This window comes from Giraffa tippelskirchi, chromosome Y (assembly GCF_054371585.1).
Source record: "Giraffa tippelskirchi isolate mGirTip1 chromosome Y, T2T-mGirTip1v1.2.pri, whole genome shotgun sequence".
Classification (NCBI taxonomy): Eukaryota; Metazoa; Chordata; class Mammalia; order Artiodactyla; family Giraffidae; genus Giraffa; species Giraffa tippelskirchi.
The window spans coordinates 7,712,516-7,739,784 of NC_137290.1; the positions used below are offsets into that span (position 1 = coordinate 7,712,516).

Sequence of the window (27,269 nt, forward strand, 5' to 3'; positions counted from 1 at the left end):
TAGTTCATTAGGTATAGCTCAAGGTTTGCAGTTCCTCTTCTTTTGCAGTCGTGTACAGCTGAAGAAACAAGTTACCTACTCCCAGTGTAAATAGTAGGGCAGCCTTGAATATCCTGGTTCATTCAAACAGGGTGAAAGGAGGGTGAAATGGTATTAATAAATGTTCAAAAATAACTGGGTAGGTTAATGCAGTAATCACCATTACGTTTCAAATCCTAGGCATTGAATTGCTGCCTTGAGTTTTCCTTCCATTTTTCATCAAAGGTAGTGTTTTTCAACTGAGTACTTTTGTCTGTGAGCTTCTTACTCCTAGAATTTGGAGTGCTAGCTTTCCTTATGTTGTATTTTTTTCTGTTTCCTTTACTCCAAGCTAATAGTCCGAACTAGTATTGATTCTGAAAGTATAAATTTTTAAAGAATTTTATGAGTCTCTTCTCTGTTTCATGGACATTTCCTTTACTAGAGAAGAGAGTTATCCACATATCTTTCAGAAATAATACCACTTCTTTTTGACTTTTGCCAAGATGGTTGAGGGACAATACCCTAAACTCCTTGGATGTTTGAGGGACAATACCCTAAACTCCTTAGAAACGTTTTAGTTTGTTTAATGGTGTCAGGCACACCATTTACAGCCTCAGAAAGACCTTATTCTCAGACTGTTTGATCTGTCTGAAATTTCAGGGAGGTATAGAGTCACAAACTACTTTTTCTGAAGAAAGTTTTTCCTGACATCACATCACCTCAGGTTTAACTTTTTCCTTTTTTCATTTGTTGAGACAGAATATCCCAAATTAAGTCCTTCTACCTTTTTATTTATTCTGCTTCCGTGATAGCTCAGGTGGTAAAACATCTGCCTGCAGTGTGGAAGACCTGGGTTCAATCCCTGGGTCGGGAAGATCCCCTGGAGAAGGAAATGGCAACCCACTCCAGTATTCTTGCCTGGAAAATTCCATGGATGGAGGACCCTGGTAGGCTACAGTCCATGGGCTCGCAAAGAGTCGGACACTACTGAGCAACTTCACTGGTTCACTGGTTCAACAATTTCCTTTTCTTTCCTTGAATTCAGCATAGCAGCAGGAAGAAACCAGGTTAACAGCAGCAACATTGCTAAAAGCTCCTGAGCTAAATATCTGAGTTAACTCTTATGAGTTACATTTTCCATGGAATTGCAGGATAGAGTTTTGCTAATAAGCTACCCATCACAACATGACAGTATGTTCCTTTCTTTAGTTTTTGAATAATGTGTTCCTCACTACCTTTGAGCTTTTATTATCAGTATTTTGTGGGGTTTTTTGGTTTTTGTTTTTTTTTTACTTGGAAACTAATTACTTTACAATACTGTAGTAGTTTTGCCACACATTCACATGAATCAGCCATGGGTGTACATGTGTCCCCCATCAAGAACCCTTCTCCCACCTCCCTTCCTAGTCCATCCCTCAGGGTTGTCCCAGTGCACCGGCCCTGAGCGCCTTATCTCATCATGCATTGAACCTGGACTGGCAATCTATTTCACATATGATAGTATACAAGTATCAGTGCTATTCTCTCAAATCATCCCACCCTCACCTTCTCCCACAGAGTCCAAAATCTATTCTTTACATCTGTGTCTCTTTCTCTGCCTCACATATAGGGTCATCATTACCACCTTTCTAAATACCCTGTATATGTGTTAATATACTGTATTGGTGTTTTTCTTTTGCCTTACTTCACTTTGTAGAATAGGCTCCAGTTTCATCCACCTCATTAAAACTGATTCAAATGTGTTCTTTTTAATAGCTGAGTACTATTCCATTGTTTGTATGTACCACAACTTTCTTATCCATTTGTCTGTCAGTGAACATCTAGGTTGCTTCCATATCCTGGCTATTGTAAACAGTATTAGCAGTATTTTAAAGTCTAGATTTGTATTAACTGTCTGTACATGGTGACTTAAGTGTTCTTTAAAGTCCATACAAGAACTTTCTGCCTTGATTGTTTCTTCCTTCTGAGTTCTCACTAGCATGAGTTGTTAACATCCATATTGCTATTAGTGGTCTATTCAAGGGGAAATCCAAGCTATTTGACATTTGTAGGAATCTGTTATAGTGGGCCTCCACACTTTGGAACCAAAATCTATATTCATTTCTACCCCAAACTGTAAACAAATATAACAATTTAATACAGTGAAATTCTACATGTCAGTTTCCATAGTCAGAAATCTGTTGTGGCATAGCTATGCTATTTTGTTTGGATTTCATGTGGCTGAAATCATGGTGTCAGCAGGGTGTTTTGGGGGCTTTGGAGATGAAACTGCTTCCAAGCTAATTCATGTGGTTGGCTGAATTTACTTCCTTACAGTTGTGGGGCCAAAGTCCCTATTTCCTTGCTGGCTGCTCTTTGCTCCTTGCTAATTGTGTATCTTCTCCTGCTTTTCATGTGCCAGTACCTCCCTCCCATGCCCACCCCCAGGAACAGAGAATTGCATGTCTCTCAAAATTAACGTTCTGCTTCAATTCTCTAATGCCAGGCTAGGGAATTTCTCTGCTTTAAGGGTTCATGTAATCAAATTGGACCCACCTAAATTTTGTAGTGAAATCACACTGTTTTAAGATTCCTTTAATTATATGCCCAAAGTACTTGTGGGCTACATACATCATAATTTGATACATTCAAAGTTTCAGCCATTGGGACATTGACATTTTGCAAGGAAGGTAGGTCAGGACAGTCTGTGTATCACACTGCTCTTCATACCAGTCCTTCCACTTAACTCAGGCACTTTTATCTCATTCTTAACCTATAATATTAAGTTATTTTCCTCAGAGTTAGTTTTTTTCATTAACTTTGCCAGTAGGGTACTCATCCTAAAATAACATATGGATGGTGTCATATCTATGTTCATCCTGTCCCCAGAGATAAAGTATAAACCTGAAATCCTCTGATAGTGTCCTACTTATATAGCCCTCTTTCTCAAAAGTTTTCCTGAAAGGAGCCTTGTGCATCAGGCAGATGGAATCTTGCTTCATTCTTCCAGCTGCACAAGGATGATGGTATTCATGAAGTTATAATAGTGGGAAAAAAATGTATTGACATTTACAAATTACCCATGGTTCTAAGTACAGAATATTGTAAAAATGATTAACACAAGTCCTCTTACACATTCAAATTTTGAAGATTTCATTCATTGAATTTTATATGATCGTATTGCTATAAGTAAACAGTAATTAACTTTACCAGGAAACATGAGGATTTTAAATATGGGGATTTTTAACATGAGGTTTCTAAATCCTATGTATGTGTGTATGTTTCTTAAACAGTTTGGGATAATCTTTGGTAATGTCTGCTTGATAATGGTGACTACCTCTTTTGGTCACTTGAACATAGTGAAGTATAGTTGAGTTACAGTTATGAAAATACAAAATGTAAATTAAATAAAAATTTAAAATATACAACTATAATTAAACTAGTAAATACTATGTGTGTTTCTCCAAAGAAGTTACAGTCTTTGGAGAAACACACATAGTATTTCCTAGCTTTAGGACATAAGGAAGCCTGGGTGAGCATTACCCAAGGGTAGATTGAGGAGCTTTTGCATTTTAACCCTGTTTATTAACACTCTGTTGTTTTTCTTTGAGCCAGTCACTTAAGCTATCAGGTCCTCCATTTTCATGTGTCCTAATAATGAAACCTCTCATTACAGTTTTTTCAGAACACTTCCCTTACACTTGCATTTGATCATCACAACAGTTTCATGAGGTATGCATGGCAAATACTACTGTCCTCATTTCACTGATGAGGAAACAAAAACTCAGAGGGTAAATGACTTGTCCAGGGTCACAGATGGAATGTCCTAACTGTTCTCTGATTTAGATCTTTTTTGATCAGTTCTCTTTCCACTAATACTTTCACCGTTAAGTTTAAAGTTATCTATTGCATAATGTGAATTATTACAAACATTGAAAACAAATTATCATTGAGTATTTTGTCAGAAGTTTTATAGAAAGAAAATGTCCTTATGTGATTGTTTCTATATGTAATTAGATGAGTATTTACTGGTTTAAAGACTTATTGCATGTTATATTATTCTTCAGCCATTCTTGATCTTTATTGTTTGTTAAAGAATCTGCTCTCAGAGCCTGCTTACTGACACACAGTCGTTGGGCTAGGTATCTGTGTAAATTCAGCTTCTCTAAGTCACAGCCAGGGACACTAAGGCAACCAGAGTAGATAGTTAAGACTTCCCATATTTCTTTTTTACTGGTCCAAGAGCCAAGATTTGTTTTTGTTTATGTATGTCTTCTTTAGTTAAAGATATTTTCTTCTTTTCTCACTCATGGCATTCTTGTGTTGTGCCATGAGTGAACTTAGTGAAGTCACTTAATATTGATGAGCTCCAATTGATTTCACCTCTCTATCTTCACTCGTGAATTACAGAATGGAGTAGACTAGGGTTTCTTATATTTCTGAGGAACTACCCTGGAGATGGGAGAATAATGGCTCAGGAGGAGACTTGGTGGAGGCAAAAATACTGTGAACTTGGTCAGGACCCACAGAGACCAACCTCAGCCTCCACTGCTCTATGAAGCTGCACATTTTTTTATCTTACCTGTCCTCAGAGATTCTTAGTTGTCTTTCTTCCTTTCTCTTTAACTGTGGCATTCTGTTTCTTTTAATTGATGTGCCTGTCCTTTTGGTTGCTGGGAACTTTGTTTTTCTTTTAAGACTGTCCTGCCTTTCTTATTTTTCTATTTCTTTACATGTTAATTGTTTGTGGTTGAGTAAAAACAGTGTTTGTGTTAATTCCTTATTTCTTAAAGCTGTTTTAATGTTTGACAAAGCCAAGTATATCGTCTGTTTTCCTGGTGGAAATGAAATAACATTAACATTATTTGAGATTGTCATTCATGCCTAACTGAAATTTGTTATTTTAATTTTTGTGTTTTTAAGGAACTGATGCTACACACATGGATGGTGAACAAATTGTTGTGGAAGTACAAGAAACTGTTCTTGTTTCAGATGTTGTGGATTCAGATATAACTGTGCATAATTTTGTTCCTGATGATCCAGACTCAGTTGTAATCCAAGATGTTATCGAGGATGTTGTTATTGAGGATGTTCAGTGCTCAGATATCTTAGAAGAAGCAGATGTGTCTGAAAATGTCATCATTCCTGAGCAAGTACTTTCCTCAGATGTAACAGAAGTGTCTTTAGCACATTGCACAGTCCCACATGACGTCTTAGCTTCTGATATTACTTCATCCTCAATGTCTGTGCCAGAACACGTCTTGACCAGTGAGTCTATACATGTGTCTGATGTTGGACACATTGAACACGTTCATGATAGTGTAGTAGAGGCAGAAATTGTCACTAATCCTCTGACAGCCGACGTAGTGTCAGAAGAAGTATTGGTAGCAGATTGTGCTTCAGAAGCAGTCATAGATGCCAGCGGGATCCCTGTGGACCAGCAGGATGATGACAAAGGCAACTGTGAGGACTACCTTATGATTTCCTGTAAGTCCTGGGGTACAGTGATTGTCAAAGGTATTTTAGAAGGCTGTCTTTCCTAACTTATCTGGGGGATATTTTCTTGTCTTAAACTTATATAAAATTAAGATAAATCTCTTAGGCCTATTTGCATTATTGATATAGTTTGGTTCCTATAAGATAAGCCATAATTAAGGAAAGTCAAATGTTGCAAAAATGAAGTGTTTTCTTACATAAGTATTTAGTTGAAAGATAAAGGTTGAAATCATGGAAGATGTGATGAGGCTGTTACCTGCTGTAGTATAATTACCACTGAAATTTGAAAGAGTTTCAACTTGAAAAAGAAACTTTCTGTCTTTATAAATGCAGTCACTTTTGCACTTTAGGGTCTTTATCCACACCACTGTCCCTCTTCTCCTTGAAGTAATTGTATTTTAAAAAATAGATTCTCTTTTGGCTTGGAATTAATAGTAGTTTAATGCTGTGGAATAAAGTAGTAATGCATAAGAGTATAAACAGTCTACTTAGATTTTTGATTAATTAAAAATTTAATACCATTGATTTTGCATTCTACTCATAGCTCTTTATGGAATACTGGATTTCTTCAGTGTATTTACCTTTTTAAAAAATTTTTTTTGTTTAAAATCATGTGGGAAGTAATTAAAGTTTAGTTGATACTTTGTCATACTCGTAATAGTTAAGTTAGTAGAAGCACCGTTTGTAGGTGTTTGCTCTTTTCTAACTTCAGTTTTTCTATATATTCCTTATATTAATGAGGTTCAGTTTGTTGACTAGTTCCATCATCTAGTTGCTGGTTTAAATTACTTGTTTATTCTAAATTGCTAGCTCATGGGACAGCTGTTGTCGTTGGAAACAAGTTCTACTGTGTAGATGGAGTTAGGAAGATTCCCCTTAATTCTGAGTATAAATCTTTATCCCTTCTGTCTTTGAGCATAGCACTGTTAAAAGTTACTGCACAAATTTGGGGCAGTGATTGTTAGCATTTATTACATCTGTTTTGTGATCAGACATATCATATGGCCCAACTTTATAATTTTCTACATTCAACTGTACTTGCTTAATAGCTGTCACGAATCTGATTCTGCTGATTTAATAAATATTTATTGAGCTCCTTCTGTGTATAAAACCTTATTCTAGAGTAAGTATTGAGGTTCTTAATAATTTACAGTTTCTGATCTTGATTGTATATTCTGAAGAAAATGAGATATGGCTAATATTTATCACAACTAATTTAGGTTTTAATCTTAATGTAAATTTAATTAGAATATAACTTTTTTAAAGATAATTTTATCTAGAGATTTCTATTTCATTGGTATGTAGTTGTTTTTGCCTTCTATGAAATACACTTTTTATTCTATATTATTATTGAAAACTCTGTGTGGGGAAGAGGAGTGCTTGGCACCTGTTTTGTTATGAATGCAGCTAAGTTGTGATCTAATCTGATTTTATACATTATGGAGAAAGCTGCAACATTGTTATTGACAGTCAGTGTTTTTAATAATAATAGGAAGTATCTCAGTTCTTTGATGTATTTGTTCAACATCATTGTAGATCAAACATTTCTTCAACATTCTTTGTAGATCAAAGAATGGAAATAGATGTCTATTCTCTTTCTAGAAATGACAGTAAGTTATTAAATCTAAATGCCTAAATTTTTATATAATGTTTAGTGTTAATCTTGGCAGTTTTCTTCCTTCTGAAGATCTCCCTTAATGACAAAGAAGAATTCTCATTTTTTATTATATAGTAATGTATCTAGACACAAATGATTACTTTAACAGCACAATGGCAATATATAGTCTTGCAGTCTAGATGCTACTGTTGCTTTTAAATTGACCATGTCTTTCTTGAGGATAGAATTTGAGACATCTTACTTGTTTTAAGTATGTTTCCCATCAAACTCTATGCATATTAGGTGTGAAGTACTTATTGAATATTTAATACATTAACTTTAAGACTGAAATTCTGTCATTATCATACCCCCTACAGGGCCATCTAGTTTAGATATTTTAATCAGTATTAGTTTCCAATTAACTGTGACTGGCTATATAAAGAGGTCCTGTGATGAGTGAATAAATGAAGCCCAAACCTTATCTAATGCATAAACTTAGATGACGCATACAATTTGGTTTATTGCTTTTAGTAGTTATAAGAATACAAAAGATGATAAAATATTTATTTCACTTACTTTATATTCTTAAATTCTATGTATTTATTCCTTTGTCCAATAACTAATTGGACATGTTGTGTACCTTGCCATTGTAACCTCACTACCAGGTGCTTTCTGTTTGTTTTTAGAATTTCTTTTAAAATGTTAAAATAGAATAACAGTTTAACATATGTAGTGATTTGTTTCTGAAAAATGAAGAGAAATATTATAGGGATTATGTCCTACTCATATACTTCCTTTATTTTTGGTTGGACTCGATCTTTGTTACTGCACATGGGCTTTTTCTGGTTGTTAAGAGGGGTAGTTGTGGTATGCAGCCTTTTCATTGTGGTGGCTTCTCTTTTTGCGGAGCATGGGCCCTATGGATTGTAGGCTTCAGCAGTTGTGGCACACAGGCTTTGTAGCTCCACACCATGTAGGATCTTCCTAGACTAGGGAATGAACCCATGTCCCCTGCATTGGCAGGCAGATTTCTACCTATACCACTATACCACCAAGGAAGTCTTAATCAGTTTTTCAAAGTTTGTTCTGTTACGATACAGAAACAAGTTTTTGTTCATCAGACTAAAACTGATGTTTTTTAGTATAAGGACTCTAAAATGTATTTAGGAAATGTATACCAGGTGTACACTATGTCAGAGGAACCGTTCAGTTCAGTCGCTCAGTTGTGTCCGACTCTTTGCGACCCCATGAAGTGCAGCACACCACGACTCTCTGTCCATCACCAACTCCCAGAGTCTACCCAAACCCATGTCCATCAAGTCGGTGATGCCATCCAACCATCTCATCCTCTGTCGTCCCCTTCTGCTCCTGCCCCCAAACCTACCCAGCATCAGGGTCTTTTCCAGTGAGTCAACTCTTCGCATGAAGTGGCCGAAGTATTGGAGTTTCAGCTTCAACATCAGTCCTTCCAATGAACACCCAGGATTGATCTCCTTTAAGATGGATTGATTGGATCTCCTTGCAGTGCAAGGGACTCTCTCAAGAGTCTTCTCCAACACCACAGTTCAAAAGCATCAATTCTGCGGCGCTCAGCTTTCTTCACTGTCCAACTCTCACATCCATACATGACCACTGGAAAAACCATAGCCTTGACTAGACGGACTTTTGTTGGCAAAGTAGTATCTCTGCTTTTAAATATGCTATCTAGGTTGGGCATAACCTTCCTTGCAAGGAGTAAGCGTCTTTTACTTTCATGGCTGCAATCACCATCAGCAGTGATTTTGGAGCCCAAAAAAATAAAGTCTGACAATGTTTCCACTGTTTCCCCATCCATTTGCCATGAAGTGATGGGACCAGATGCCATGATCTTAGTTTTCTGAACATTGAGCTTTAAGCCAACTTTTTCACTCTCTTCTTTCGCTTTCATCGAGAGGCTCTTTAGTTCTTCTTCACTTTCTGCCATAAGGGTGCTGTCATCAGTATATCTGAGGTTATAGATATTTCTTCTGGCAATCTTGATTCCAGCTTGTATTTCTTCCAGCCCAGCATTTCTCATGATGTACTCTGCATATAAGTTAAATAAGCAGAGTGACAATATACGGCCTTAACGTATTCCTTTTCCTATTTGGAACCAGTCTGTTGTTCCATGTCCAGTTCTAACTGTTGCTTCCTGACCTGCATACAGGTTTCTCAAGAGACAGGTCAGATGGTCTGGTATTCCCATCTCTTTCAGAATTTTCCACAGTTTATTGTGATCCACACAGTCAAAGGCTTTGGCATAGTCAATAAAGCAGAAATAGATGTTTTTCTGGAGCTCTCTTGCTTTTTTGATGATCCAGCAGATATTGGCAATTTGATCTCTGGTTCCTCTGCCTTTTCTAAACCAGCTTGAACTTCTGGAAGTTCACAGTCACGTATTACTGAAGCCTGGCTTGGAGAATTTTGAGCATTACTTTACTAGCGTGTGAGATGAGTGCAATTGTGTGGTAGTTTGAGCATTCTTTGGCATTGCCTTTCTTTGGGATTGGAACGAAGACTGACCTTTTCCAGTCCTGTGGCCACTGCTGAGTTGTCCAAATTTGCTGGCATATAGAGTGCAGCACTGTCACAGCATCACCTTTGAGGATTTGAAATAGCTCAACTGGAATTCCATCACCTCCACTAGCTTTGTTCGTAGTGATGCTTTCTAAGGCCCACTTGACTTCACATTCCAGGATGCCTGGCTCTAGGTGAGTGATCACACCATCGTGATAATCTGGGTCATGAAGATCTTTTTTATATAGGTCTTCTGTATATTCTTGCCACCTCTTCTTAATATCTTCTGCTTCTGTTAGGTCCATACCATTTCTGTCCTTTATCGAGCCTATCTTTGCATGAAGTGTTCCTTTGGTATCTCTAATTTTCTTGAAGAGATCTGTAGTCTTCCCCAATGTGTTGTTTTCCTCTATGTCTTTGCATTGATCGCTGAGGAAGGCTTTCTTATCTCTCCTTGCTATTCTTTGGAACTCTGCATTCAGATGGGAATATCTTTCCTTTTCTCCTTTGCTTTTCGCTTCTCTTCTCTTCCCAGCTACTGTAAGGCCTCCTCAGACAGCCATTTTGCTTTTTTGCATTTCTTTTCCATGGCGATTATCTTGATCCCTGTCTCCTGTACAGTGTCAGGAACCTCTGTCCATAGTTCATCAGGCACTCTTATCAGATCTAGTCCCTTAAATCTATTTTTCACTTCTACTGTATACTCACAAGAGAGTATAACAAAGGAACTGTTACTTGGCAATAAAAGAAAGTAAATACTAAACTGTTAAATTCAGGAAATGATCATCAGGGTAAAGGCCACTGTATTGTCACTGTAATCCACTGTACTGTCTGTATACAAAAGTTTATTTATTTATGTTTTTTTGTTTTTTTGGCTGTACTGCATGGCATGCGAGATCTTAGTTCATAAGTAGGGATTGAACCTGCACCTGCTACAGTGGAAGCGGAAGTCTTAACTACTGGGACTGTCAGGGAAGTCACCTACATATAACAAAGTTAAATGCATATATCCATGACAGAAATTATACTCTTAGGAATTAATACAGATATGCTTGCATACGCATGAGATTCTGAATATTTACCCAGAAGCCCTCAAGAATTGCTCTGCAGAGGAGACTGCAGATATGACTTGTAAGGAGACATTTTTTATTGCATACCCTTTGTACTGTTTGAACTTTATACCATGTGTAAACTAATTGGCAAAAAAGTTAGAAGCAGCAATAAGAATTAAAATATGTAATTATCAATCTTCTGGTCATGTTTTAGAAAATTACAAAAATGAAGTGGTTAAAAAATTGAATTAAACATAATCAGGAAGAAAATTGATATAAACCAAGAGGTAACTTTTAAATTGTTAAAAGACAGTAAATCTTGAAAGCAAGGCAGAATTGATTCTTCTCATACAAATGATCTTTCCTCAAAAAGAGTAATGGCAGCTTTCTCGTTAGGAAAAAAGGAGGCTAGAAGGCAATGGATAATGTATTCAGCATGTTAAAAGCTGAACCAAAGATTGTCAACCAAGAATTCTCTAACTCAGGTTTTAAAAATAAAGGAGAAATTAAGACCTTCCCATGCTAAAAAAAAAAGGAAAGCTGCAGTAATCAAGACTGACTAGTCTTGGATAATGAGAGGCATGTAAGTGAATGGAATAGAGTCCACACATACAAATCTGTACATCTGTGGTCAGTTGATTTTTCACAAAGTTGTCAAGATAGTTCAGTAAGGTAAAAGATAGTCTCTTCAGCCAATAATAATAAATGGTGGGATAACTGTAACTGTACTGGGATAAGTTTTATATCCACCTATAAAGGAATGAAATTGGGCCACTATCTGAAACATACACAAAAATAACTCAGGACTTAAATGTAGGATTCACTGGTGGCACAGTGGGAAAGAGTCCACCTGCCAGTGCAGGGGACATGGGTTTGACCCCTGGTACGGGAGGGTTCCAGATACCACAAAACAACCAAGCCTGTGCACCATGACTATGGAGCCCACATGCTGCAACTACTTATGCTCATGCCTAAAACCTGTCCTCTGCAACAAGAGAAACCACCACAATCACAGGCTTGGGCACCATAATGAAGAGTAGCTCCCTTCTCACTACAACTAGAGAAAGCCTGTGCAAAGCAAGGAAGACCCAGTGCACCAAAAATATAAAATGTTGAGTATTTTAAAAACTAACTTTAAAAAAGAAAAAAAAGACTTAAATGTGGGAGTTAAAATTAAAAAACACTAAGAAGAAAATTAGGTGAAAGTATTCTTAAACTTAATTTATTTATGGCAGCAGCTTCTCAGGTTTGGCACTAAAAACCACAAACAGCAAACGAAAAATAAATAGAACTAAAAGTCAAATTTGAAAATGTTTTTGTTTCTCAGACACTGTCAACAAAGTGAAAAAATAACTCAGTGTTGGAGAAAATATTCCTATGTATTTCTGAAGCCTATATTCAAGGGTCTCAGTTCAGTTCAGTCTCTCATTTGTGTCCAACTCTTTGCGACCCCATGAACCACAGCACGCCAGGCCTCCCTGTCCGTCACATACTCCCGGAGTCCACCCAGACCCATGTCCATCAAGTCAGTGATGCCATCCAACCATCTTATCCTCTGTCGTCCCCTTCTCCTGCCCTCAACTTTTCCCATCGTCAGAGGGTTTTCAGATGAGTCAGCTCTTCACATCAGGTGGCCAAAGTATTGGAGTTTCAGCTTCAACATCAGTCCTTCCATTGAACACCCAGGACTGATCTCTTTTAGGATGGACTGGTTGGATCTCCTTGCAGTCCAAGGGACTCTCAAGAGTCTTCTCCAACACCACAGTTCAAAAGCATCAATTCTTCAGCACTCAGCTTTCTTCACCATCCAACTCTCACATTCATACATGACCACTGGAAAAATGATAGCCTTGACTAGATGGACCTTTGTTGGCAAAGTAGCGTCCCTGCTTTTTAATACGCTGTCTAGGTTGGTCATAACTTTCCTTCCAAGGAGTAAACGTCTTTTAATTTCATGGCTGCAATCACCATCTGCAGTGATTTTGGAACCCAGAAAAATAAAGTCGGCCATTGTTTCCACTGTTTGCCCATCTATCTGCCATGAAGTGATGGGACCGTCTTAGTTTTCTGAATGTTCAGCTTAAGCCAACTTTTTCACTCTCCTCTTTCACTTTCATCAAGAGGCTCTTTAGTTCTTCTTCACTTTCTGCCATAAGGGTGATGTCATCTGCATTTCTGAGGTTATTGATATTTCTCCCGGCAATCTTGATTCCAGCTTGTCCTTCTTCCAGCCCAGCGTTTCTCATGATGTACTCTGCAAGTTAAATAAGCAGGGTGACAATATACAGCCTTGACATACTCCTTTTCCTATTTGGAACCAGTCCGCTGTTCCATGTCCAGTTCTAACTGTTGCTTCCTGACCTGCATACAGGTTTCTTAAGAGGCAGGTCAGGTGGTCTAGTATTCCCATCTCTTTCAGAATTTTCCACAGTTTATTGTGAGGAACCAGAAGATTAAATTTATACAACTCAGTAAGAAAAAGACAGCCTAATTTTGAAAATGGGCAAAAAACTTGATTGGATATTTCACCAAAGGAAATAGTAAACATATAGAAAATCAACATTATTAGTCGTTGTTGTTGTTGTTAGTAGTAGTCATTAAGTAGTCACTAAGTTGTGTCCGACTATTGTGTGACCCCAGCCACCGAAGAGGTCAGTCAGGCTCCTCTGTCCATGGACTTTTCCGAGGCAAGAATACTGGAGTGGGTTACCATTTTCTTCTCCACAGGATCTTCTCAACCCAGTGATCAAACCTGGGTCTGTTGCATTGGCAGATGAATTCTTCACCATCTGAGCCACTTGGGAAGCCCATTTACTAGTCATTGCTGTGTGTGGTCAGTTGTGTCTGGTTCTTTGTGACTCCGTGGACTGTAGCCCACCAGGCTTATCTATCTGTGAGTTTTCCTAGGCAAGAATATTGGAGTGTGTTGCCATTTCTTTCTTTAGGGGATCTTCGCTACCCAGGCATCAAACCTGGATATCCTACATTGACAGGCTTATTCCGTAACTGCTGAGCCAATGGGGAAGCCCATTTTCTATTTTACTTGATAGAAAAGGAGAACAGGGGTGTTTTTAGGAAGATAAATTGGTAGCAGTGTCGGGGCGATGGGTGGGAAACCTGGAGAGGGAAGATCCAACAGATAATCATTAGGTTCCTGGGATACGAGCAGTGATTGATAAATTTTAATGATGACCTGATCTTGAAAGATTAGGCAGTTTGAGTAAATGGAGAGAAAAGCCATATATTTGCATTTTATGTTTTAACATATCATAATGGTAAAAGATACCTCAGTTCATGAGATTAGTTTAGGCAAAGTGCAATAGCAGTGCAAATTTGATACCATTTTTTTCCTTGTAAAATCATAAACAATTTTTTCCAGAAGTTTAGAGAAGTAAGATAACATAACCTGCTGAAAAATGAAATGAAACTAAGTTCTTGAAGACATCTTTCTCATTCCTTCTCCAACTTTTGGTAGTTAACACACCACCCCAAAACTTGCATTTCTTTATCTGTGAGAAGTGAGACAGAATGTTTAGAAGTGCCAAAGAAATTCTAAAATGCCATGTAGAAGGTAGCTCCGATAGAAGCAGTCCTAATTTTCAGAAATTATACTTTCTGTTTTGAGCGGCCTTATTCTAAAGCTCTATTTCTTTATTGTTACATTAAAAAAAAAATAATGTGTAAAAATTGTGTATCTGATGACTCAATTTTATTCAGGCTTTAAATTTTAATTTTTAAATAGTTTTAAAATCAGAGTTTGAGTAGTAAACAGAACACCTATATCTTTTAATTTTTATTTTTTTAATTTGTTGCAGAGGAGAAGCTCTGCTGTGGTTTGCTCATTTGTTTGTTTTTATGGCCACACCACAGGACTTGCAGGATCTCAGTTCTCTGGCCAGAGATTGAGCCAAGGCCCAAGCAGTGAAAGCTGGAATTTTTAACTGCTTGGCCACTAGGAAACTCCCTTTATTGCATATTTTTAAAACCATAGAAACAACTAGAAGAATCTTGTACAAGCTACAGGTAAATATGTGATATTTTGCAATTTGAAAATTATTAAATTTCCCAGTCCTCAAGAGTTTTATTTTATGATTACCTATAAACTACCACTTGTAAAATAATCTAGTGTGTTCTTACAGACACCAAACATCAGGTTTTTCAGTACCTGGCTTCCCTGAAATCTCAGCTGGTAAAGAATCTGCCTGCAGTGCAGCAGAGCCCAGTTCAATTTCTGAGTTGGGAAGATCCATGGAGAAGTGATAGGTTACCCACTCCAGTATTCTTGGGCTTCCCTGGTGGCTCAGACAGTAGAGCTTGCCAACAGTGTGGGAGACCTGGGTTTGATCCTTGAGTTGGGAAGATCCTGGAGAAGAAAACAGCTACACACTTCAGTACTCTGGCCTTACTAATTCCATGGACTCTGTAGTCCGTGGGGTCGCAAAGAGTTGGACACAGTTCGGTGACTTTCACTCAGAATCAGTTTTTTCAGATTTGCCCAAATAGGCCAGCTTCATCTACAGTTAAGGTTCTTAGGGGTTGGTTCTCCAAATAATTACAAATTTATTCTGGATTCTCCTACCTCATTTGCTGAGATCTTCACCCTTTAATGCTATCTTAGTTTGACACTCCCAAGTCACTTTAAGGGAAATAATCTTAATTAGGTCTGACATATCATAATAGTTTGATACATAGTTTGACATACAAAAATATTCAGGTTTGAAAAAAAAAAGGCTATGTACACTTCAGACCAGAGTTAAGTACACTATGCCTGTTTGTCCTCACAAGCTGTATTTATTAAACATCAAGACATTTTTAGATAAACTCACAGTTTAGGGAAGGAGGAGTCGGTGTGTATGTGTATTTATTAATAATTGCCAAGAGTTCAGCAAGCTGGGCTTTTTGAATCTTGGTATCATTAACTTCTTCGTCTACCAACTCATTTTCCCTCAGTCATCACGTTCTTATCCGAGTCTACCAGTCTCTTACTTTGAAATTTGAGTCCTTGCCTCCTCTTGTGTATATATGCTTGAAACCACAAGTCAGGACTTTTTTTTTTTTCTTGCTTTCTACATCTCTCACTGTTGTCCAGCCCTCTGCCCCCAGACAACGTACCTATCTACTGTTGCTATTTGCTTCCAGGACTCAAAAGAAATAATGTGCCTCTGCCTGTATAAGTAAATCTTCTTGATTTTTGTTTCTAGTCTCTCTTTCCTTCCATGATCCTGATTTAGCAGTTGACAGTCTTCTAATTCCAGAATCTCATTTTCTTAATTATCCACAGACTTTGAACATGCTTAAATATTTTTTTATCAGTTAGATAGTAATTGCCTTGATTCTGCAGTCCTTTAGAATTACTGCTTCTTTGTTCTCCTTTTTTAAACTAAACATAAACGACATTTACATCTTACATCAGATTCTCAACCTACTTCAGTCTGACCCCCACAGCATTCACTAAAACACTTTTCATCAAGAACATCAGTGACCTCTGCGTTACTGTAAGCCAGTGTAGGTGTTCATTCTTGACTTTGATTGGGTGTTGTGATATTGTATGGGTTATAGAAGGATTTATACTTCTGTAAGATTTCAGAATGCTGTTTGAAAGCAGTTTTATGAAGTAATTTCTTAGGGAAGGTGATAGTGTTTATTTGTGGTAATTAAGAAACTAAAGTGTCCTTTTTTCATGAGCGTAATACCAAATTTTTCTGAATATTCTGTACTTCTATGTAAGAATTTGTTTAAACAGAGGTAATGTTTTTGATCTTTTAAAGGAAATGATGGGGGATTTGGAGAAGTATTTTAAAGATATCAAACTCTAAACTCTTTTTAAGCCATTGTTAAGAATTTAAGGCATAAAATTACATAGTCAAAACCATCAACCACAGCCTTAGGTGAGTTGTACTTGAGTCATGAACATATTCAACTGATCTGTTTTCAGGGAAGCCATCTTTGGTTAAGTATACTGTTTATTGGCTTTTCCAGAAAGTCACCTTAAATATCGGAGAAAGTATTCTTAAAATACTGAAAGTTGAAGAATGTTAGTTGTGAGTCACATAGGTCAGGTTTTGTATTTTAGCTTAGGGCTTCTCAGGTGGTGCTAGTGGTAAAGAATGCTCCTGCCAGTTCAGGAGACATGAGACTTGGGTTCAATCCCTTGGTCATGAAAATCCCCTGAAGGAGGACTTGGCAACCCACTCCAGTATTCTTGCCTGGAGAATCCCATAGACAGAGAAACCTGATGGGATACATACAGTCCAGCGGGTTGCAAGGAGGTGGACATGATTGAGCATACATGCTTTGTTTAGATCATTAGCTGTGTGACCTCAGATAAGTCATCCAACTTGCATAAACATCTTTCCTCCTTGAAAATTTTGACAGTGCTTTAAAATCTCCCTGCTTAGTATTCAGTGACTGGATAGGTAATCACTTAATAAATGGGTAGGTATGTTATTAGCATTATCACATTCTTTTTCTGGGCTTTGGTTCTCCTTTCTGTGCAGCTCTGCAAGATAGACAAGTTGTGGCCAAAGCAGAGAGGACACTCCTTTAGTCTTTCCTTAATGCACACATTGATTATGTGTGCTAGGTTTTTATCAGTCTTCACCAAAGTTTCTTTTGTGCCACAGATAGCAATGCATGAAAGATTACGTGGTTTGGGAATTATGTTTTTCATATTATTTTTATCCAGAATCTGTTTTCTTTGAGAGATTTTTTTTTGTCTTGAGAGATTTTCAAGTTTCCAAACCTTAAGCATAATGCTGCCACTTATTTTTTTTTCTTCTGTTATAAAGTTTAAAATATGAAATGTTTGGTCTTTATATTCAAGTCTCTACTGTTGGAAATCATGAGAGTGTCAATTGATAGGAAAGAGTTGTTTGTCTTTTTTGCAAAATACCTAACTTTCTTTAGGGTTTGTAAGAATATGTTGAAGTATGGTTTTAAGCTCAAGTATGTGTGTTTGTATGTAGTATATGCATGTATATACAATGTCTGTGAGTATATAGTTTTACATGAAACAGTTTGATGTTTATACTGACCAGTGCAATATGCGTGTTTGAAAATCATATTCTGATTTTTTAAAAAATACATAATTCTAATAATACAAACAGATAAAACCAAACAGTATTCAGAAGTAGTAAACATGAGGTAACACCAATAAAAACCTTTATATTAAGGCTATTACTTGCTGATTTTGCTACTAGGACATTTTCCACAAGATCTTTGAGATTATAAAATGCTTTTTATCTTACTGATAATGTGTACCCAAAGGTAAAATATATTATTTCATTACTTTTGTTAGTTTCCTAAATTACCAGCATTTTACTCTTAATTATTTTACCTTAATAACTTGCAGAATTTTCAAAATTTTAGAAAACTTTCAAGATTTAGTCATTGAATCATCTACTTTCTAGGTAGAATCATTGAGTTTTACATGAATCAGTTAGAGATTATGTTTGGAAAAAGAATTTTTGAAAATGGTAATATTTAAGTTTCTGCTGTTAGTATGTTATGTCTTTCCTGCCTTTTTAGTGGCTGATGATGGCAAAATGGAACAGGACTGTTCCACTGGTATGACCATGGACACAGAGTCGGAAATTGATCCTTGTAAGGTGGATGGCACTTGCCCTGAAGTCATCAAGGTGTATATTTTTAAAGCTGACCCTGGAGAGGATGACTTAGGTAAGGAGAAGCCTTCAGCACGTTTTGTGTGCTTTGTGCTCACTTGTGTCCAACTCTTTGTCCATGGGATTCTCTAGGCAAGAATACTGGAGTGGGTTGCTATTTCCTTCTCCAGGAGATCTTCCCAACCCAGGGATCAAACCCACATCTCCTGCCTCTCCTGCAGTGGCAGACAGATTCTTTTCTCCTGCTGCACATGGGAAGATCCAAATCAAACACTTGAGCCTAATTACTTTTGGGTGTTTTAGACTGAAAATACTTGTGTTTCTGAAGATAACTTTTAAAAACAGGTTTTTATTATATTAATACAAAAGTATTGAAAGAGCTAATTACTTAATAAGATGAAACAGAAGGAAATGAAGTCTTCACATAAATTCTTGAAGCTGTCATCTTCCTTGATAGGTGGGACTGTCGACATTGTGGAGAGTGAGCCTGAGAATGATCATGGACTTGAACTCCTTGATCAGAACAACACTATTCGTATGCCAAGGGAAAAGATGGTTTATATGACTGTCAGTGACTCTCAACAAGAAGATGAAGATTTAAGTAAGTAGGTGGCCTTTTTGTGGGAGAGCATTTTATGTTTCTATATGCTTTAAATTTTTAAAAATGCACCACTATTTGAAGAAAAATGGCAAACATGGTACTGCCATAGTGCAAAGAAAAATATCAGTGATTCTTGATATATACTCAAGGTACCATTTTATAAACAAATTACGGTGAAAACCAAGAAAGTGATTAATTGAATACATGTTTATAGTGTATTTACTATGTGAAAAGTAATATTCTAGGTATGTAACATTCGAACTTCCTTTCTGTTTATTAGCAGAATTCAAATAAAAATACCTTTCCTGTCTGGTCTGTAAACTTAGTGAGAAAAGTGGTTCTATTAATTTTGTACTCAGATGTTGCTGAAATTGCAGATGAAGTTTATATGGAAGTGATTGTAGGAGAGGAAGATGCTGCTGTTGCTGCAGCAGCTGCTGCCACTGTGCATGAACAGGAAATGGATGACAGTGAAATCAAAACCTTCATGCCAATAGCGTGGGCAGCAGCTTACGGTAAGTCACATTGCAGCTTTGGATTATATGGTTCTTGAACATGATTTCAAAATTAAAAAATAGGTTTTGTTGTCTTCAGTTTCAGAAATATGAATACTAATGAACTGATTTAAGTAAAAACCGAGAAAATCATTTGTCTTTAACTTTAATAGGAACTTTCTTTATGTTTATGTTATTTAAGAAGTAGGAAGAGTTCCAGGGGGCATCCCAGGTGGCTCTGTGGTAAAGAATCCATCTGTCAGTGAAGGAGACCTGGGTTTGATCCTTTGGTTGGGAAGATACCCTGGAGGAGGGCATGATACTCCGGTATTCTTGTCTGGGAAATCCCATGGACAAAGGATGCTGGCGGGCTACAGTTTATGGGGTTGCAGAGTCAGACAAGACTGAACATACATGCACATAGATTTTCAAGCTCAAACTTTTTCATCTTTAGTATGTAACTTGTTTCAGTGAGAATGAGAATTAATGGGGGAAAATGATGCTGTATTTGGAAGCTAGGCATTTCCTTTCATCTCATGTAAATATGCCTAATGTTTATACCTAGATAGGGAATTTCTCTCATTCATGAGTATCATGGCTTTACATTGTTGTCATAAATAAAGAGTCCCTAATTCTTTATAATTTATAATACTGTATAATTTTGTTTTTTAATACACATTGTTAGGTAATAATTCTGATGGAATTGAAAATCGGAATGGCACTGCAAGTGCCCTCTTGCACATAGATGAGTCTGCTGGACATGGCAGACTGGCTAAACAAAAACCAAAGAAAAGGAGAAGACCTGATTCCAGGCAGTACCAAACAGGTGAGGGCACACGAGTTCCACAGCACAGCCTGCTTTGCGAGCTCTCAGAGGAAATTCCAGTATATATTCCATAAAGGTGTTTTGATGGCATTTTAGTTGCTAGAATACATGTAATTTTTGTGTACTGAATTTGAAAATACAATTTTTAAGAGTTAAGTGATATTCATGAATGATTTCCTTTCATAAAAAGAAACAGTTTTGAATCAGAATGTAATTCAGGAAAAACAGTGAAACTGTCAGGTTACTTTATTGGAAATGCAAGTAAATCACTAAGATGTTATGTTGGTTAACTTTAAATGAAAAAATTAAAAGTCGTTTTGTGTCAGCATGAAGCAGGCACATTCACAGAGGAGCAGGACAAATACTACAGTTGTTCATTGAATGAATTTCTTTTCTGTATAGCTTATCTGGTGGTTTGCACATTAAAATTTTTTATGGCTATGATTGTAGTTTACTGTCAATTAATATAAATTTGACTTGACATAAAACCAAAATGGTTGAGCTTTATGAATGTTTTCCCTAGATACCTAAGCAAATATGGCTTTCAATTTTTGCTGCTTCATATATTTTAATTGGTTTTTATTATATTTTAATTGGTACAATCATTATGACTTTTCTGGACCTAATTCACTTTATTACTATGGTAGCTATGTATTTTGTTGAAAATTGTAATCTGTAAGAAAGAGTACTTGTTAATGTGTTCAGAACTCACTTTATATGCTTGAAGAAACGACAACTGAACTTCATTTGATCACTCACGCTCTTTTCTTTTCCTTTCTTAGCAATAATTATTGGCCCTGATGGACATCCCTTGACTGTCTATCCTTGTATGATTTGTGGGAAAAAGTTTAAGTCACGAGGTTTCTTGAAAAGGCACATGAAAAACCATCCTGAACACCTTACCAAAAAGAAGTACCACTGTACTGATTGTGATTACACTACCAATAAGAAGATAAATTTACACAATCACCTGGAGAGCCACAAGCTTACTAGCAAGGCGGAGAAGGCCATCGAATGTGATGAGTGTGGGAAGCATTTTTCCCATGCTGGAGCTTTGTTCACTCATAAAATGGTGCATAAGGAAAAAGGAGCCAACAAAATGCACAAATGTAAATTCTGTGAGTATGAGACAGCTGAACAAGGGTTATTAAATCGCCACCTTTTGGCAGTCCACAGCAAGAACTTTCCTCATATATGTGTAGAGTGCGGTAAAGGTTTTCGTCACCCATCAGAGCTCAAAAAGCACATGCGAATCCATACTGGAGAGAAGCCGTACCAATGCCAGTACTGCGAATATAGGTCTGCAGACTCTTCTAATTTGAAAACGCATGTAAAAACTAAGCATAGTAAAGAAATGTCTTTCAAGTGTGACATTTGTCTTCTGACTTTCTCTGATACCAAAGAGGTTCAGCAACACGCTCTTATCCACCAAGAAAGCAAAACACACCAGTGCTTGCATTGTGACCACAAGAGTTCAAACTCTAGCGATTTGAAACGTCACATAATTTCAGTTCACACAAAGGACTACCCCCATAAGTGTGACATGTGTGATAAAGGCTTTCACAGGCCATCAGAACTCAAGAAGCATGTGGCTGCCCACAAGGGTAAAAAAATGCACCAGTGTAGACATTGTGACTTTAAGATTGCAGATCCGTTTGTTCTAAGTCGCCATATTCTCTCAGTTCACACAAAAGATCTTCCATTTAGGTGTAAGAGATGTAAAAAGGGATTTAGGCAACAGAATGAGCTTAAAAAGCATATGAAGACACACAGTGGCAGGAAAGTGTATCAATGTGAGTACTGTGAGTATAGCACTACAGATGCCTCAGGCTTTAAACGGCATGTTATTTCCATCCATACGAAAGACTATCCTCACCGTTGTGAGTACTGCAAGAAAGGGTTCCGAAGACCTTCAGAAAAGAACCAGCACATAATGCGACATCATAAAGAAGTTGGTCTGCCCTAACAATAATACTTCTACAGACTTTGTAGAGATATTGGCCTTGAAGCAGAAATTTCATTTTAAAGCTAGTCAGTCTTGTTCACATACAGTACTGTATATTGATTTATACTGTTTACAGGTAGGATTATTTCTTGTTAACTTTGCATTTTACTCAGAGTGTTCTGCATCCTATTCAGTTTAAATGAGGAAAAGTTAGCAACCAAAATTTTGTTTTTAATAAAATAATCCGAGTCTATATTGAATTTTTCAGTCTTAAAAGTTTTACTGTTTTTTATTCACCTGTATGGTACTCTTCTAAGACCACTTAAAGATTGAAAAAAAACATAGTATTGGTAACTCTAAACGTAATCATTTTCTCATTTTTCCCACACAAATTTTTAGCATTAAATAGAAACATCTGCTAATGTCAATGACAGATTTTACCGTCAGGTCTAAATTACAACATGAAAGTCATTTCCTTGTCTGGCTTAACATTTTCAGGTTAACATTTTCATGAAACTTCCCTTGAGACTACATTTGCTGAATATAGAATATTGGCTAGGTTTGTGTTTAATTTTCATCCTGTTTAACAGACAAAGTGTGCTTCGTTGTACCCTTTTTGGAGTATGTGGGGTTTTTTTGCCAGCATAGCATGCTTTTAGAAAGTCATATTGAAAGGTTTTGCTTTTTCCTGTGTTTTATTCTTCTGCCTATACTCCTTTGTTTTGGAATAGTTGTGTTCTGCAGATGAGACTTAATGTGAACTAAGTTGAAATTTCTTTAGAGATGTATGTGGCTCATAGATTGTGCAACTGGATATGTAAGGTACCTCCAAATTTTATGTGTACCTTTTTGTTGCTTATTTTATGTACGTCAGCACCCAATCCCAAATTTTAAGTTTATAATGGGAAGAATTAAAGGTACTATAACCTGGAAGATCCAGCGTATATGAAGGAGCATTTTCCCCAGCTTGTAATTCAGAGGTTAAAATTTAGCTGAAGAATTAGGGGGAAAAATGACACTAGTATATTTATAAAAAGTTATGATAACAGTCTTCGGTAATTGGAAAAGCAAAGTTAAGGTATTTCTAGATAGAATGCTTACATAACAGCTTCATCTTTATACCTTAAATTTCTGAAAAGTTAATGGAGTATCAAGACATTGGTCTCTCAGTTCTGACTGAGAAGCTTTTAAAGAAACTATCATCTCAGACAATAAGATGGTAGAGTAAGAAAGGAGTAGCTCTATATACTGGAGACTACTGCAAACTAAACTTGACAAGTTAAGTGTTGACATTTTAACATATAAAATGAATTCAAACTGTTAATTACAATTTGGCTATGTTAATACAAATTTTATAGCACAGTTAAACACTTTCTAGTGTTTTAGTGCTTAAATTAGCTACTGGCACATAATATACTGGCACACTGGGGGAGATTAGAAATTTTTCTTCTCTTAGGATAGGTACCTTACAACTTCATTATATGGTGCTTTCTTCTACTCCTGCTGTAAAAGTTTCACCTTTTTGCCTTTCTCTGTGCCATTAATATTCATGTTCAGAGGTTACATTAACAGGGTTAGAAATCAAAGTGTTTCGGTTTATTGACAGCCACTCAAGGCTAGATTAATTTATTCTCATTCTAAGTCAAGTGCTTTAGGTACATAGGAATTTAAACTTAATGCCAGCCACAGTCACAGGATGGATTTTGGAACCTCTGCCTTCTTGGCCTCCGTGTATGTCCCCACCTGTTTTAGTATCCATCTATTGTCTTGTTCTGGAATACTGTTTCTGTAAGAATCTTTTAAATCTTCCTTGAATTTGTTAATCCCTAAAGTAACAGAAAATGTTTAATGAAAGTTTACATTTATGAATTTTAGAACATTAATACAAATAGCTATTTATATTTTAAAGACTACACTGAAAGATAAAGAACACAGAACTTTACATATTTCTCACATATTCTAGAGTCAAACAGTTGTTTTTAAGCACAATATTGAAACCTTCAAAAGGTATTTAAGGATTTGGTCGAGTATGATAAAACATTTGTCTTCATAAAGAAAAAATTAAATTCTACTTACTGTTATGTGCTGATGTTAGTTGAAGTTGTTTTAATCCTTAAAATACTTTGATTAGCAAAGCTAAAAAAAAAAGGATGTTTCAGCTTAATGTTTTAAAGAGGTACCAGTTTTTAGAAAACGTAAGTTATTTGTTGAAATAACCTGTTAAATATTGTATGTTCCTTCCTCTGTACATTGTAAAATACTTAATAAGAAATACATGCAGAAAAATGTGACACTATTGTAAATGTGTACTTGAGAGTAACATGCAAAAATAAAAATCAGACTTATTTTCCTGATAATCAGTGTCTAGTCTGTTACCAGTACAAAGTAATATACTGCTTTAAGGAAAAAAAAAATACAGTTTTGGTAAATCTAATAAACATAAAACAGTGGACTTTTTTCTGCATTTTTGAATTCTCTCTGTGTAGCAGTGGAATGCGTGCAAAATACTTAATTGCCTTTCCTTTTTTAACTTAGTTAGAAATGTTTCCTGTGACTTTGCAGGTAATACTTGACAGTAATGATTGTTGAGTTCTGTTAATTATCATGTCGTTGAATTTTTTTTTTTCATGTTTGTGAAGATTTATTTTTTCAGCATTTCCAAATTCTGAGGTTTCCCATGTATAAAATCATTGTTTTAGAGCGCTTAAAGTTCAATTCAATATGAGATCACAAGAATCAGTGGTGATGATTACTGTCTTCATAGCAAAGAGCCTGTCCTTGAGTTATCCTTTTGTGCCCAATTTGGAGGTGTGTTATAAACACTGACAGAATGGGTTATTGTCGTGGTAAAATTAGAAGCTAGACTCTATAAATTATCAGTTGTCTTATTCCATTCAGAATGCTGTAGTGGGATATCATAGACTGGGTAGCTGATGGAACAACAGGTAAGTATTTCTCACAGTTGCAGAGGCTGAGGAGTTCAAGGTCAAGGTAAAGACTGACTGCCTCTTTGCTTCTTCATAGACTGCCATTTTCTGTTTATGTCTTCACATGATGGTGGAGTGACGGAGATAATGAAGGAGGGCATATTTTCACCTTGAGGGCTGTATCCTCATGACCAAATTAGGTCCTAAAGGCCCCACCTACTAATACCATCACATTGGAATTAGCACATGAAAATGTAATAATTTTAGGGTGTCACAGTCAAGGGGATTTTTTTAACTAGTTTATTTTTTAACTTTACAATATTGTATTTGTTTTGCCATACATTGACCTGAATCCACCATGGGTGTACATGTTTTCGCCTTCCAGAACCTCCCTCCCACCTCCCTCCCCATCTCATCCCTCTGGGTCATCCCGGTGCACCAGCTCTGAGCACCCTGCATCATGCATCGAACCTGGACTGGCGATTCATTTCACGTATGATAATTTACATGCTTCAATGCCATTCTCCCATATCATCCCGCCCTCACCCTCTCCCAGAGTCCATAATACTGTTCTATACATCTGTGTCTCTTGCTGTCTCACATACATGGTTATCTATACCCATTTACTAAATTCCATATATATGCGTTAGTATACTGTATTTGTGTTTTTCTTTCTGGCTTACTTCACTCTGTATAATAGGCTCCAGTTTCATCCACCTCATTAGAACTGATTAGAATGTTTTCTATTTAATGGCTGAGTAATATTCCATTGTGTATATGTAGCACAGCTTCCTTATCCATTCGTCTGCTGATGGGCATCTAGGCTGCTTCCATGTCCTGGCTATTATAAACAGTGCTGTGATGAACATTGGAGTACACGTGTCTCTTTCAATTCTGGTTTCCTCAGTGTGTATGCCCAGCAGTGGGATTGCTGGGTCATATGGCACTTCTATTTCCAGTTTTTTAAGGAATCTCCACACTGTTCTCCATAGTGGCTGTACTAGTTTACATTCCCACCAACAGTGTAAGAGGGTTCCCTTTTCTCCACACCCTCTCTAGCATTTATTGCTTGTAGACTTTTGGATAGGAGCCATTCTGATGACCGTGAAATGGTACCTCATTGTGATTTCGATTTACATTTCTCTGATAATGAGTGATGTTGAGCATCTTTTCATGTGTATGTTAGCCATCTGTATGTCTTCTTTGGAGAAGTGTCTGTTTACTTCTTTGGCCCACTTTTTGATTGGGTCGTTTATTTTTCTGGAATTCAGCTGCAGGAGTTGCTTGGGTATTTTTGAGATTAATTGTTTGTCCGTTGCTTCGTTTGCTATTATTTTCTCCCATTCTGAAGGCTGTCTTTTCACCTTGCTTATAGTTCCCTTTGTTGTGCAAAAGCTTTTAATTTTAATTAGGTCCCATTTGTTTAGTTTCTGGTCTTACATTTAGATCTTTAATCCATTTTGAGTTTATTTTTGTGTACGGTGTTAGAAAGTGTTCTAGTTTCATTCTTTTACAAGTGGTTGACCAGTTTTCCCAGCACCACTTGTTAAAGAGATTGTCTGTAATGATTGGGACGTTCAGATTTTTATTGAGATAAAATTGACCCAATATATGTCAGGTTTTTTGTTTTTTGTTTTTGTCTGTGCTGTCTCTTAGTTGGGGCATGTGAGATCTAGTTCCCTACCCAGGGATCGAACCTGGCCCCCTGCATCGGGAGTGCAGAGTCTTAGCCACTGGACCACCAGGAATGTCCCTAAGTCACTGTTCTTAAAGTGTACAGTTGGCCTTTAATTCATTGACAGTGCTCTGCAACCATCACCTGTATTTTGTTTCAAAAGTCTTTGATTTTGAAGATCAGGATCCTGCAGTTCTTCCACTTTATAGAAACATGTATTTGCCTGATAGCTCAAACCGTAAATAATTAAAATTTGAGTTAAAAATTATTGAAATGGTGATTGTTACTTGGTCATAAATCAGATGAGACCACAGCAACTGAATAACTTATTTATAATACACTACTTTGTAAATGGGCCTCCCAGGTGGCTCCAAGCTAAAGTATCCACTGGCAAGTGGAGAAGACTCGGGTTTGATCTCTGATCAGGTACATCCCCTGGAAGAGGGCATGGCAACCCACTCCAGTATTCTTGCTTAGAGAACCACTTGGACAGAGGCCC

General features: G+C 36.8%; 1 protein-coding gene across 27 annotated transcripts in view; it reads left to right on the forward strand.

Moving 5' to 3' along the window:
* The window catches only part of LOC145537626 (zinc finger X-chromosomal protein-like), a 75,184-nt gene extending 50,659 nt beyond the window's left edge, over window positions 1-24,525 (forward strand). For 16 of the 27 annotated variants that reach the window (XM_081568376.1, XM_081568380.1, XM_081568372.1 and 13 more), the window contains 6 exons: window positions 4,924-5,487; window positions 18,208-18,357; window positions 18,760-18,903; window positions 19,263-19,418; window positions 20,083-20,223; window positions 21,006-24,525. In XM_081568376.1, coding sequence (XP_081424502.1) covers window positions 4,924-5,487; window positions 18,208-18,357; window positions 18,760-18,903; window positions 19,263-19,418; window positions 20,083-20,223; window positions 21,006-22,189 — 2,339 coding nt within the window. In that variant the 3' untranslated portion in view covers window positions 22,190-24,525. Of the gene's footprint in view, window positions 1-3,676; window positions 3,733-4,923; window positions 5,488-18,207; window positions 18,358-18,759; window positions 18,904-19,262; window positions 19,419-20,082; window positions 20,224-21,005 lie in introns of those variants that run through there. The other 11 variants (XM_081568390.1, XM_081568389.1, XM_081568392.1 and 8 more) reach the window with 6 other exon arrangements.
* Window positions 24,526-27,269: the final 2,744 nt, after the last annotated feature.